This window comes from Rosa chinensis, chromosome 2, assembly GCF_002994745.2.
Source record: "Rosa chinensis cultivar Old Blush chromosome 2, RchiOBHm-V2, whole genome shotgun sequence".
NCBI lineage: Eukaryota > Viridiplantae > Streptophyta > Magnoliopsida > Rosales > Rosaceae > Rosa > Rosa chinensis.
The window spans coordinates 79,436,247-79,449,707 of NC_037089.1; the positions used below are offsets into that span (position 1 = coordinate 79,436,247).

Here is a 13,461-nt window from a genome sequence, read left to right on the forward strand (position 1 = left end):
TTGCAGACCAGATCTGCATAGAGAAAGAGCACTAAAAAAAAAGATGGTGGGCCGTCTCAGTAGATGCATGACAGAGAAAGCACATAGAAGCAAAAGAAAAGCCTCGCTGAAGTAAGAGATCATCTGTTAAAAGCTTACCATGAAGAAATTTCCATAAAGTAATGCAGTTTCGAGGATGAAAGCATTGACGCCAAACCCATCTATCCCAAAGAACAATTGCCTGTTTACTCCTCTTTAACTCATAGGCTATAGATAAATACAAACTCCCATCGGAAGAATCCAACCACACCAACTTATCCTCCATGTCTGAATAAGGAAGCCTAATAGCTGAAATTTCGGACCAAAGTTCAGCAATATCAGCAATTAAATTACTAGAGCAATACCAAGAGCCATCTTTGATGAAATCAGAAACTTTGGCACATAATAATTTGCTCAGCTGATGCTCAATACCCAATCTATCAACAACTGAACCATTAAGCCAATTACCATGCCAAAAATCCATTGATCGACCATGGCCCACTAACCATTTAGAGCTGTAGAAAATATCCATAAACAAGGGTCGCATCCCAGGCTAAATTGAAGCATTAAGAATCCTATTTGAAATGAGAGATTTCCAATAGAAACGGGGTAGAATTTGTTGAAATTTAGGGTTTCCTTTTACGATTTGAAAACTGAAATTTACTGTTTTAATAAGAAAATATGAGTGTCAGTGAGTTATGACCTATTGATTTCTTGAGAAATTCAACATTGTAAAAGGTATAGAGAATATCAACCAATAGAAAACCAAGACACAATACTCATTTCATAACAGCCAATTCAAACCAAGGCATCGGTAGACAGAACATATTTGCTTCAAACTAAGGTATCTTTTTATTGATAAAGTCAGAACGACACATACATTAATTAACTTCTCAGACTCAACTCATGTACTTAAGGCGCAAGTAACAATCAAACATGACAAACACCCACTATGCCAAAAAAGCCTTCAGACGACACACCTCAGACGACATAAGTTTTGTTTTATGTCGTCTGAGTTTTTCAGACGACATAATTTTTTTTTCTGTTGTCTGAATATACACTTAAACCATACTGGTTTAATTTGGAAAAATGGTGAGCATTCAGACGACACATTTGTGTAGTTGTAGAAGGTGGTGATTTCCTATCTCAAATTTGGATAAATGGTGAGCATTCAGACGACACATTTGTGTAGTTGTAGAAAGTGGTGATTTCCTATCTCAAATTTGGAGGGAATATCAAAAGTTGACCGAGTCTTTTCCCTCTCAAATAGCGACGCCCTATTTGACTAGAAAATATTGTGACATTCAGACAACATTTAAATGTTGTCTAAATGTGGGGATTGTTTTAAAATTTCCCAAGTTATTTTGACTTGTGCTATTTGACATATATCCCTCGCAATTAAGTCACTTTCGATCTGTCCTACCCTTGTCATCACGTACTAGATCTCTCAGCTCGACCTAGAACGTTAACCCGGCCGCAAAAAGACCAAACACCAACCTCGCTCTCTCCTTCTCAGTTAGCTCTATCATATCTCGATTCTCACTCTCTCCTTCATCTTCTGACTTTCTTCATCAACCTTAGTCTCTACTTCGGCTTTCACATCCATATTAATGGAGCTCTGCAGCGACTAGTAGAGCTATTTTCGATTCGGATATTGGTAAGCAACTTAGGGTTTCAATCGTTTTTTAGTTTTGGGTTTCAACTGGGTTCAATCGATTTTAGTGTTTGATTTCGATTCGGTTTTTTTTTTGTTTCTATTTGGGGATGGGGCGATTGAATATCATTTTTCCTTTTATCCTCGATTCGGTGTTCCAATTACTGAAAACCCAAATCTCTCTCTCTCTCTCTCTCACTCATTCTCTCTCTCTGTGTCACCCTCCTTGACAGTAGACGGCGGCGGAACGGTGAAGGTTCATTGACTCTTGTCTTGGTGTTAGTTTGCTTTGGAATTTTGTTGAAACAGACGAAAAGAAAAGAAGAAGAAGAGGAGGAAGAAGAGAAGAAGAAGAGGGAGACGGGAAGAAATTGATGCTCAATTCCAACAGAAATTGAGTAAACTGATCATCCTAGGTATTCTTTGATGGGTTTGAATTTGTTTGATTTATTTTTTTGACTGTCTCTCATCTTTTCCATTATTATACATAACCGTTTTGGTTTTTCAACTCTTTCATTTCATTGTTATGTGCATTTCTGTTCGGTTAAGCACTTATTTGTTGGGTTTTTGTGAGAGAGTGTTGGGTTTGTGTCTGATTTGGTGTTTTTGTGAGAGAGTGTTGGGTTTGTGTCTGATTTGGGCGAGAAGGTGGAGGGTGATTTTGGAAGAAATGGAAGAGAAATTCACAGCTAAAGACTAAGGGGTGGGTAAGCTATTGATTCTGGACTCAAGTATTGGCTTTGATTCTGTATGTTGGATCCCTCCAACTTACTTATGAATGATCGTATTGTATGATTTGGTTTGTAAATAATCCGATTGATTTGTGGGGAAATCGTTTAGGTTGCATCGTTCTTTTTTGGGGGGAGGGATTGGTACTGGAGAAATTGTAACTTGAAGGGAAGAGTTGTCTTCTTTTGGTTCAATCTAGTGAAAATTTTAACTCATGGTGGTTATCAAAAGAAGAAGAAGAAAGAAAATTCTTGAGTGAGGGTGTTATATTTGCTGAATACTTGAGAAAGAGAGCGGTTTTTCCTTTAACTACATTTCTTTTACTGGTACTGATTCATTGGAAGATCCAACTGGATCTTAGTTTTCTGATGGAAGATTTGTTATATTTGCTACAAATGGATGGAAAGTTCCAGCCTTGACATATTTTGTAGAATTTTGCTCTCTTGAATTTCTTAGGAAAAGTATATGACTGAAGGGTGAAGCTATGGAGTTCAATTTTTAGTTTAATCATATTTACTTGTTTTGCATTCTAGATATGGATTAAATATCTCTTAAAGATGGATAATGGATACCACTTGTTTCTCCAAGTTTAAATTATTTGTACTGTGCTGTTAACACTGGGGAAATGGCAGACTATATTGTTCCTTTCTTAACGGTGCAAATGCATTCTGATCTAAAACTAAGTCCCCAGTCCTTTGTGTCCCTGTAATTTGAGGATTTTCCATATCTGTGGATCATGTGAATGCACAGAGTGATAGCTATGGTTGCATTATTATATATAAATCTTAACTGCTCACTATTTCTGCAATTCTTTTCCATATTAGGTATTGGGTTGTAGTAGTATAATATTTGACTGGTGTGAGTATGTCTCAATGGAGGCTTTACAGAGAATACGACCTTGGGTTAGATTTTTTGATTTTTTTTGGTTGGAAAATTGATATGGGTCTGTTATTGATTAGGGATAGCGAATTACGTTTGGAACTAACATAGAGAATTATTGGTAATGTTAGTAAGTGATGGGGCTTACTAAAACCAGATTCACTTTTTCTTTGTGCTTTGTCAACTCCGAAATGATTTTAATTTTGATGGTACAGGTATAAGGCAAGGACAACAGCTGCTCTCAAAGTTCCAGAGTTTTAACTTGAGAGTGATCCTCTGTCTATTTATACTCAAATATGTAATAGTGCATTGCTAAGGTACTTTCTTTTTCCTCAATATTTACTATTTCCAAAACTGGTTTTTTTTCTTTAACTTTTTCAAAGATTCATTTCTGTATAAGTAAGGTATGCTTGCAAGGAAAGACAAGATAGAAGGAAACTGTGTGGCCCTGCATCTGTGATACATATAACAATTAATAGTTTTCTGTATTATCTTGAGCTTAGTATTTTTCCTTCCCATTTGGTTTATGGTTAATGTTTTTCATCAAATCCCTTTAAAATGCTTTATCAATCATTATTGTCATAATTATTGTCAATAATTATCAAAAATTGTTTTCTGAAATCAAAATTGTGCATTTGAGAAAATAGTGTCAATATTTGAGATTGAACTTTCTCCTGTTCCGTCTGCTGCTGAATAATTAGCCCAGGTCTAGGTCTGTTTTCTAGGTTTGTTTAGTGTGTTTTTAACTTGAAAGTTTGCTCTGGTAAAATGGCTAGCTTCCTAAGCAGTTTACTAGCATTAGATGGCAGTCAAAATTGGCTATTCCATTATTTTTTGGTTTAAGACTGACCTTATTATCTTAACGCTGCACCTACTTTGATTTGGCCTGTATTAACTTGCAAAAATACAGTTCACATCCGAACTGAAAGGAACATTTAATGAGGTTGCAAATGTCTTCCAAGACTGATTCTAGCTATGATAGAAGGGTACAGATAAATTTATAAAAGAAATCTCTTGTTGTATGCCTAATTTCGGTTTAATTTGTACTGGGGATGGTTTATTTTCATTGCAAAAGTACAATTTAGCCATTTCTTAATTAATTTCTCAATCTTTTATCTCTTGATGTATGCCTAATTTAGGTTTAATTTGTTTAAATATTGTTGTCTTGTATTTTTTTGGTTATAATCTTGTTGTCTTGTATGTTTAAGTATTTAACCTGCATATAGCCTTTATATATTTTGGCTATAACTAATTCTATATTTTTCCCCTCTTTTTTGCAGCGTTATGTTGACTTTGGATTACAGCTTATAGGCGCTGATCTTATGTCAATACTTGGCCTTTACAAATTTGTTCAGGTATAATGACTTTATGTGGATGTCATTTTTAGATGTGTAGCCCCATGTAGAAAATACTTGTGCACTTGCTAAGCCCATGAGATCCATGACTATGAAAAGGAACTGCCATAGTTCTTATGTTTTGTGACATGTTTCTTCTGTTTTGTTGGCCTTGATAGGGAAACTTGGTGGAACAAAAGGATTTGCGAAGGAAGGCTCACTGCTAGTACTAGTGTAGAGAAAAACAGAAGGCTTTTTTTCTGTAAATTTCTGGTGAGTTTTCAATGTTTGTGCTTTATACATTATGTAGTTAGCAACTATCTAATTATCCTTTTGTTCATATCTTTGCCTACACAAAATGATTATATGTTTACTGCTAGCTAGTTGAGTATAATCATAAGTTCATTTTTATTTCTTGATAGAATATTGTATTACTTTGTATAATAAAAGTTTGAGCATGGAATGAAATCTGATCATTAGAATTGTCATGGATCGATGTAATTGGTGCAGCTCTATGTGAATGAATTTGTACGTGTTAAGACCACTCTTAGTAGTACTAGTCTTAATGAGTATATTGTATAGTAAAAGTATAAGCAATGGTATCTTTGACATAGAGACAATATTTAAGTGTGTTTTGTTATATATGAAGGAACCTAAATATTTAAGATGGATAAGTCATGGATGCATGCTGATAGAAGGTCAAAGAAGTTTGAGCTAGGAGTAGCAGAGTTTCTCAAGTTGGCCGAGTCTAATGCCAATAACAAAAACAAGATTTCTTGTCCTTGCTTGAAATGTAGTAACACGAAGGGATTTTCTGTTGGAGTTATTAAGGATAATATATTTTGGAATGGTATTAATGAGAGTTATAAGCATTGGAGGTGGCATGGAGAACCTACTACATCTGCTATGAATGACAATAGAGTTGAATCTGAAACTGTAGATTGGGAACCTGGGATAGGGGAGAATGATTGGGGCTTTGGAGAAAGTGAGGATGAGCAGATTTCCGAAGACTCTAATGAGTTTTTGAAGTATGTAGAGGATGGGGATCAACCTTTGTACCCAGGTTGTACGAAGACAACCAAGCTGAATGGTCTGATTCAGACCTTCAATTTGAAAGCAAAGCATGGAATGACCGATGCTTGCTATTCAGATATGCTTATCATGATTGGGGGTTTGCTTCCTGAAGGGAATCAGGTTCCTTTGTCTTTGTATGAAGCGAAAAAGACACTTAGTGCTTTAGGGATGGAGTATGAAAAAATTCATGCATGTCCTAATGACTGCATCTTGTATAGACAGCAGCATGCAGATGCTCTTATCTGCCCCAACTGTGGTGTTTCAAGGTGGAAATTGGGTAGGGATAAAACTGTGAAAGAAGGGATACCAGCAAAGGTTTTATGGTACTTTCCACCAATCCCAAGGTTCAAACGAATGTATCAATCGACCAACACAGCTAAGAATCTTACTTGGCATGAGTATGGTAGAAAGAAAGATGGAATGATGCGACACCCAGCTGATTCTCCTACTTGGGAATTACTTGACAAACAATATCCAGAATTCAGTAGCGACCCTAGAAACCTCAGACTAGCCCTATCTTCTGATGGATTTAACCCGCATAGTTCTCTAAGCAGCAAGTATTCTTGTTGGCCAGTTATACTGGTCACATATAACCTTCCTCCATGGCTTTGTATGAAGAGGAAGTTTATGATGTTGACATTGTTAATATCGGGACCAAAGCAACCTGGTAACGATATCGACATCTACTTGCAGCCATTAATAGATGATCTGAAAGTATTGTGGGATGGGGTTGAGGGAGTATACGATGCACTAAGAGGGGACTACTTCAAATTGAAAGCGGTCCTGCTGTGGACTATTAATGACTTTCCCGCATACGGGAACTTGTCTGGTAGCATTGTTAAAGGATACAATGCTTGTCCAATTTGCCTTGACCAGACTCGACCTTATAGGTTAAAAAGAGGTAAAAAAATGGCATTCATGAGGCATCGCAGGTTCCTACCTAGACATCATCCGTATAGGAAACAGGCTGTTGCTTTTGACAACACCGTAGAGGAGGACCTACCTCCTCTACCATTAACCGGAGAGGAGGTGTTTGCTAGAGTAGAGGGTCTGAATTGTGTGTGTGGGAAAAAGAAACGCTCTCCTCCTGCCAAGGGTGTTGAAGACCAAGGCAAACCTTGTTGGAAAAAGAAGTCTGTCTTCTTTGAACTAGAGTATTGGAAATATATTCCGGTACGACATAATCTCGATGTCATGCACATCGAGAAGAACTGTTGTGATGCCATCATTGGTACGCTGCTGAACATTCCCGGGAAGACAAAGGATGGGGTTGCAGCGCGTTTGGACATGGTGGAGATGGGTATTAGGTCTGGTTTGAACCCAGAAGTTGGTGCCAAAAGGGATAAATTACCTCTAGCTAGTTGGAACTTGATGCTTGGTGAAAAAAAAATAGTTTGTGGCTCTTTTTTTGAAATGACGGTTCCTGTTAGGTTTTCGTCAAATGTAAGGAATCTTGTCTCTATGGAGGATTTAAAACTTGCTGGTCTGAAATCGCATGACTGTCACACTATCATGCAGATTCTTCTTCCTGTTGCTTTACGTTCTGTTCTTGAGAAGCCGGTTAGGTATGCGATCATCCGCTTCTGCCTTTTCTTCAAGGCAATATGTGCTAAAGTGATCGATGTTTCGAAGCTAGAAAAAATGCAAGCAGACTTGGTTGTTACTGTTTGCTTATTGGAGAAGTACTTCCCGCCTTCATTTTTCGACATTATGATCCATCTAACTGTGCATCTCGTAAGAGAAGTTCAGCTTTGTGGTCCAGTATTTTTTCGGTGGATGTACCCCTTCGAGAGGTACATGAAAGTCTTTAAAGGGTGGGTTAGATGTCGAACGCATCCTGAGGGATGCATAGCAGAGTCATATATTGTCGAAGAGGCTGTTGAGTTTTGCACTGAATGTATGCTTACTGATGCTTCTACTGCTGGAATCCCTGAAAGTTCCAAACCACGAGCCCGTAATGCATCCAAACCGCTATCAGGCGCTACCATGATTTCTGTCTATGGCAAGGAGATGCATCAAGCACATCTGTGTATATTGCAGAATACCGAGGATGCAAGTCCTTATTTCATGTAAGTCATAAACTTTTAATTATCATCAGTTTTCCTACAGTCCATGAATTGATTCAATATTTTGTTACTTAAATTATTGAGTTTTGTGTGTTTGATATTCAGTGAACATCTGGAATTGTTGAAGCTTCTCAATCCAAGGTTTTCCAAAAATGAAAAGTGGCTGAAGGATAAACAAAACCAGACCTTTGCTGTCTGGTTAAAAGAGAGGGTATGTGATCATATACTTGATTGTTAATATATAAGTTGAAAAAAATAAGATTTCAACATTACGCTAATGTAATCTATTATTGATTTGAAGGTTTCAAATGAACTGCAGTTTCCGGACAATAATGTTTCGGAAACAATGAGGTGGATGTCAAGTGGACCGAATCATGTAGTGCCGACCTTTAGTGGATACCAGGTTAATGGTGTTGATTTCAACACTAAGGAGCGGGACAATGTGCGATCAGTGCAAAACAGTGGGGTTTTTTTGGTGGCTGATGCAATGCAAGTTTCTAGTGCAAAGGATAAAAATCCCAAAACTAATGATATGGACTTCTATGGTGTCATACAACAAATATGGGAGCTGGACTACTACAAGTTTAGGGTACCGTTGTTTAAATGTGATTGGGTTGAGAATGTTAGGGGCATTAAAGTAGATGAACTAGGGTTCACATTGGTAAATCTGAATAGGAAATGTCATCTTAATGATGCTTTTGTCTTAGCTAGCCATGTTAAGCAAATATTTTACATTGAGGATCCCCTCGATGCTCAATGGTCAGTGGTAGTAAGGGTGCCAGATAGAGACTATCAAGGGGCTGATTCGGATGAGGAGTTAGAAGATATTGAAGTAGAACAACAGCCATTTGAAGCAACAATGCCATCCATCGAGACTTTTGATAATATAGATGGTGATCAGCATAGCAATTATATGCGTCCTGGAGATGAAGCAATATGGGTGCAAAATGACTGCAATGAACGTGGCTGAGGGAAAAAAAAACATTTAGTGAAAGTTGTTTGTTCGTGATTGATTTGTTTTAGAATGCCTATATATATGTACTGATGTGTTTGATGAAACATGTATATTAACACTTCTAATTATGTTAGTTATTTCATTGTCTTCTGTGTTGTTTAATTTTGAGTTGCATTGTGTTAGTAATTTCATTGCTTTATGTGTTTGTTATTTCATTGTTTTATGTGTTTTTGTTTCATTTGTTTATTCACATTAATTGTTAACATATAATATGGGGCTAACTGTGTTTATTGTGTATTGCAGGTCATGGCTCCATCTGCAAGCACATCAAAAGTTGCTAGATCTATAGCCTTAAGGATAAAGGCGGTGCAGATGAAACGTAGTAGAAAAACCGTATCTGAACCACCTATTACTTCTCCAAATCGTAAACCTGGTACCCCCAAGAAAGCTGAAGCAAGACTGACAGAAGCCAACAAGGCTACCCTCCCTAGGAGAAGTCCGCGAAAACATAAAGCTACTCAGTCCAGCAAGGATGCGTCCGCCAGGAGAAGTATGCCACCGCCTAAAGCAAGAAATTCCAAGAAGGCTGTGGCAGCAAAGAAGTCATCGTCCGGTCATAAGTCTGCAAAGAGCAAGTCATCAGAGGATTCTGATGATGATGATGATAACATCACTGGTGGATTGAGGTTGCTTAAGCGAGGGATGGTAACCATGAATAAAATTACTAGGCGACTGATTCGAGGAAAGAAGCTAAAGGTGAATTCTAATGGTGATGGGGAGCCAATTGGGAAGGCAGCTAAGGAGATGCAGTCATACATTGGGGTGTTGGCACGCACCAAGATCCCAATATCTATAAATGATTGGAGAAATGTGCCTTTGGATGAAAAAGACAAGATTTGGAATAGTATTCAGGTAAACAATCAGTCTATATATAAGTTGTTGCTAGCTGTTCACTGATTTACATTTCATTATTCTTATTTTTTTCAAAAAATAGTAATTAAAGCTATGATACTTTGTATTCGTTAATGTGTAGGATGCTTATGTGGTGCCAAAAGAATGGAAGAAATTGGTGATTACATCAGCCGGCCATAAATGGAGAGAGTTCAAGAGCAAACTAACGAACTGGTACATTATTCCCTATCTGGATTCTCCTGAACTTTTACAGTTCCCTCCAGATGATTATCGATCCATTGAGGTATCTGAATGGAATACGTTCGTGGCTGATAGAACTTCACAACAATTTCAGGTTTGTCTAATACCATACTTGGACAATGCAGTTGTGGAACAGTTTATGCATTATTAGTTAGTGTTTATGCAGATACTAAAATATAATGCATAATTCTATATATGCTTTATAGGTACTCCGTGAAAAGCAAAAAAAAAAAAGGAAGGAGAATAAGTATCCTCATCGAATGTCACGGAAAGGATATGCTAACTTCCAAGAAGAACTGGTCAGTATTCGTCTTACAAATCTATTTACAATATATTTGTTATTCTTTTCGGTTTACACCAAACTGATCATGATGTCACACGTATCTATTCATATTTATAGGCTGAAAAAATACCGATTGAAGAATTGGATCGTGCTACGATGTGGATAAAGGCCCGGCAAGACAAGAGCGGCAACTTCAAAGGGCCAGCAGTGAAGAAGAAGGTCGAAAAAATTGTAAGTTCAGTTTTTTGTAATTGTTTATTTCTTGTTCTGCCTTTTTTTTTTTCCAGGTTTTGTATCCTAAGGATAATTTTTGTGTGCTATGATTGATGTCTATATCAGGAAAGTTTGAAGAGGAAAGTGTTTGAAGGAGAAATCAACCCTGAAGGAACAGATGATGTTCTGACTTTGGCGTTGGGAAATCCTGAGTATCCTGGTAGGGTACGTGGTGTTGGTGGCTTCGTCAAGCCTTCGGCATATTTTCATCTACCTAAACGCCAAATGCTAAATGTAGAAGATAGTGTCAGGGTAAGTGTTAAGAAGATACTAGCAGAAGAGAAAGAAAATATCATTGCTGAGGAAAGAGCCAAATGGGAGTTGGAGATGGAGCAACAAATTGCTAGGGAAAGAGCCGCTTGGGAGGAAAGGTTTCAGAAGTTAGAAGCGATGGTTAATGGGAAAGAGATGCCAGCTGACTCACCCAAACCTGTGACACCGCTGAATGATTTAGGCTCTGGCCAAGGCAGCTGTTCAAGGCACCTTGAAAAGGCTGGTTTGAAAGCTATTGAAATTGAAGCTGCCAAAACTGCCAAGAAGAAGTTAGATTTAAGGGACGACCAGCAGAAAGTAGTTGAGGAGAATGAAGTCTTTGTGGATGGGGAGCTGAACATCAAACTAACCTCGATTATTGAGGAGGAGGTTAGAAATGATTTAACTCCGAAAAAAAATGCAGTTGTGGAGCAAGTGCAAGTGCCTGTAATTAATCGCTACCCTAGCTTTACTTTCTTTTTCCTTACAATTAGTTTTCTTTTCTTTTTCTTTACAATTACATTTCATCAACCATATTGATGACATTGCTGCCTGAAATGTGACTAATGCTTACATATTTTTTGGTTTGAATTAGCAGGTTCAGTCCACCAATATTGTCCAGTCAGGGTGTAAACTTGCGATAGATTCATTGGACAACATAGTGGCTGAAGGAACGATCATTCAAGTGGATGTTGACTCCAGCAAGCAAACTATCCATGGTGTTCCATTGGCTGAGGAAAATGTCCGAGTATCGATCACCAAATCTATTGTTGCTAATGCTTTGCTACCAATTCCTATTAATGATGAGATTCTGTTTGTCCGCGATGCAATTGGTACATGCATTGCTTGGCCTAGAGACTGGGTTATACCCACTGCAGCTGATGCAAAGGTAATGTAGTTTGCTTAAATTCATTTTTAACCTTTTCATTCTTACCAAAATGACCATGTGAGCTGCTATATTACATGATATAGAAATACTAATCATGCAATGTTATTTTTTATATCAATTGCAGCGGGAAAAGATTAAGGTTGTGAGGAGGAAAAAGAAGGATATATATGATGATTTTTTTGATCATGATGATTTGGACAAGCTGCCACCCAATTTGCCTCCACCACTTAAGACGTTGGCCACATGGGCTAATGATAACTTGAAGGATGGGATCACCATCCACACAACCTTAGGCGAGGAATTATTTGGATATCTAAAAAAGGTCGCCATCTTCAGAAGGGATGTGTATGCCATGACCAACATGAAGGAGGTTTCTGCCGGCTGCATTGTGATGTATATGAGGTTTGTAATGCATTTTAAATGAAGCTGTTAATTCAGTGTTATTGAATGATATTTTGAGACTTGTGGTTTTACAGCTTCCTTTATCAAGTGTTGAAGAAATCGAAGATGCTTGACATGATTGGCTTCGTAGATCCTGCTAATACTGGTATCATTGGCTGTGGAAATCCGACTGAACGGGCTCGTTCTTTGTCAGTTTCTTATGAAAGAGGGAAGCCTGGTCAGATTTTTTTGGTCCCCTATAATTCAGGGTACGAAAGCTTCATTCATGCATTTTTGTTTTTGTAAATATTGACTTCTGATCTCATAAATATAGCAATGCAAGTACCTAAATCAGATTCGTTTTGGTATTGATTATCATAAATTTGAATGCCAGCGGTCATTGGATGTTGACGGTGGCAAACCCCACTGAAGAAGTTGTGTATTTCATGGATCCGCTAAAGAGGCGACTCATCACCGGTGAATGGAGAACTATTGTGGACAAGTAAGTGCAGCTAGCTTGTTGGTTTTTTGTTGGTATTATGTACAAAACGGTTTAGTCCTCTTTTTTTTGGAGATATCGATTCTCAATTTATAAGTTGTTAGTTTCATCATAATTTTGTGTATTGTGTTGTTGTTGAAGCTCCATCAAAATATTCAATGCCCAAAAACATAGGAAAGGCCGAAAGACAGTTCAATGGAAAAACTGTGCAGTATGTGTTCCCCATCTAGCTAACTATTTATATTTGCATTTTTCCAGTTCAGGCGAGGTTTATTAGGTACTGAAAATATTTATTTGTTTCAGGGCATTCCGGAGCAGATGGGTGATAAGACTTGTGGTTATTGGATTATGCATTACATGAGGGATATAGTGGAGGACAAAAACCAAGAGTGGAGTGCTAAGGTAATCAGTAACTAATCTATTGTACTAGTGATTTATTGGATTAATCCATTGTGATGCATAACTAAGCTTCTGTCCTTGCAGTGGGAAAGAAAAGCAAATCACTATTACACAATGGAGAATGTTGATGCTGTCCGGGCAGAGTGGGCAAAGTATGTTATGAAGTTCAAAGATAACTAGTGCATGTGTAGGTTAACTAGTAGTTAAAGATATGTAGCACCAACTTTTGGACATGCAAAGTTGATATATATATAGGCCAGATTTTGATTGCAGTACTGCTAGCTATTTTGCTATGTTGTTTAGTTGGTTGCCCACATTGTGTAGTGCTTTTGGTTTATTAGCAAGCAGTACTGCATGTATATATTTTGCTGGCTGCCCAGATTAGTAGATATGGGTCATTTAGAACTGATGCTGATCGATGATTAGGTTTGTGTACATGAGACAACAATGGTGGATTAATGGAAATTGCAATATGATTTTGGATGTGGATTTTATGGTTTCAGAAATAGCTAATTTTAATTTCTAGAATGCATGCATACCAATTGTACATGGGACTACTAAAATGTGTCGTCACAAACTGCAAGCTACAACAAAAGCACACCAAAACGTGTGGTTGCAGCTGCA

The 13,461-nt window shown here is 37.6% G+C and overlaps 1 protein-coding gene and 1 long non-coding RNA gene across 3 annotated transcripts; both read left to right on the forward strand.

The window, feature by feature from the left end:
• Positions 1-4,566: 4,566 nt before the first annotated feature.
• Positions 4,567-5,385, forward strand: LOC121051652. Its single transcript, XR_005806376.1, has 3 exons — positions 4,567-4,635; positions 4,794-4,887; positions 5,264-5,385. It is a non-coding gene; the product is annotated as an uncharacterized LOC121051652 (long non-coding RNA).
• Positions 5,386-10,726: 5,341 nt separating this feature from the next.
• Positions 10,727-13,259, forward strand: LOC112186016. 2 transcript variants are annotated; one of them, XM_024324368.2, is made up of 8 exons: positions 10,727-11,116; positions 11,265-11,558; positions 11,683-11,960; positions 12,035-12,208; positions 12,334-12,441; positions 12,580-12,649; positions 12,742-12,840; positions 12,922-13,259. In XM_024324368.2, exons 1-8 carry the CDS (start codon positions 10,745-10,747, stop codon positions 13,015-13,017), a joined length of 1,491 nt encoding a protein of 496 aa, XP_024180136.2. In that variant the 5' UTR covers positions 10,727-10,744; the 3' UTR covers positions 13,018-13,259. The 2 variants fall into 2 exon arrangements, with proteins under 2 accessions (XP_024180136.2, XP_024180137.2); XM_024324369.2 differs by having other exon boundaries at positions 11,268-11,558; positions 12,922-13,258.
• Positions 13,260-13,461: the final 202 nt, after the last annotated feature.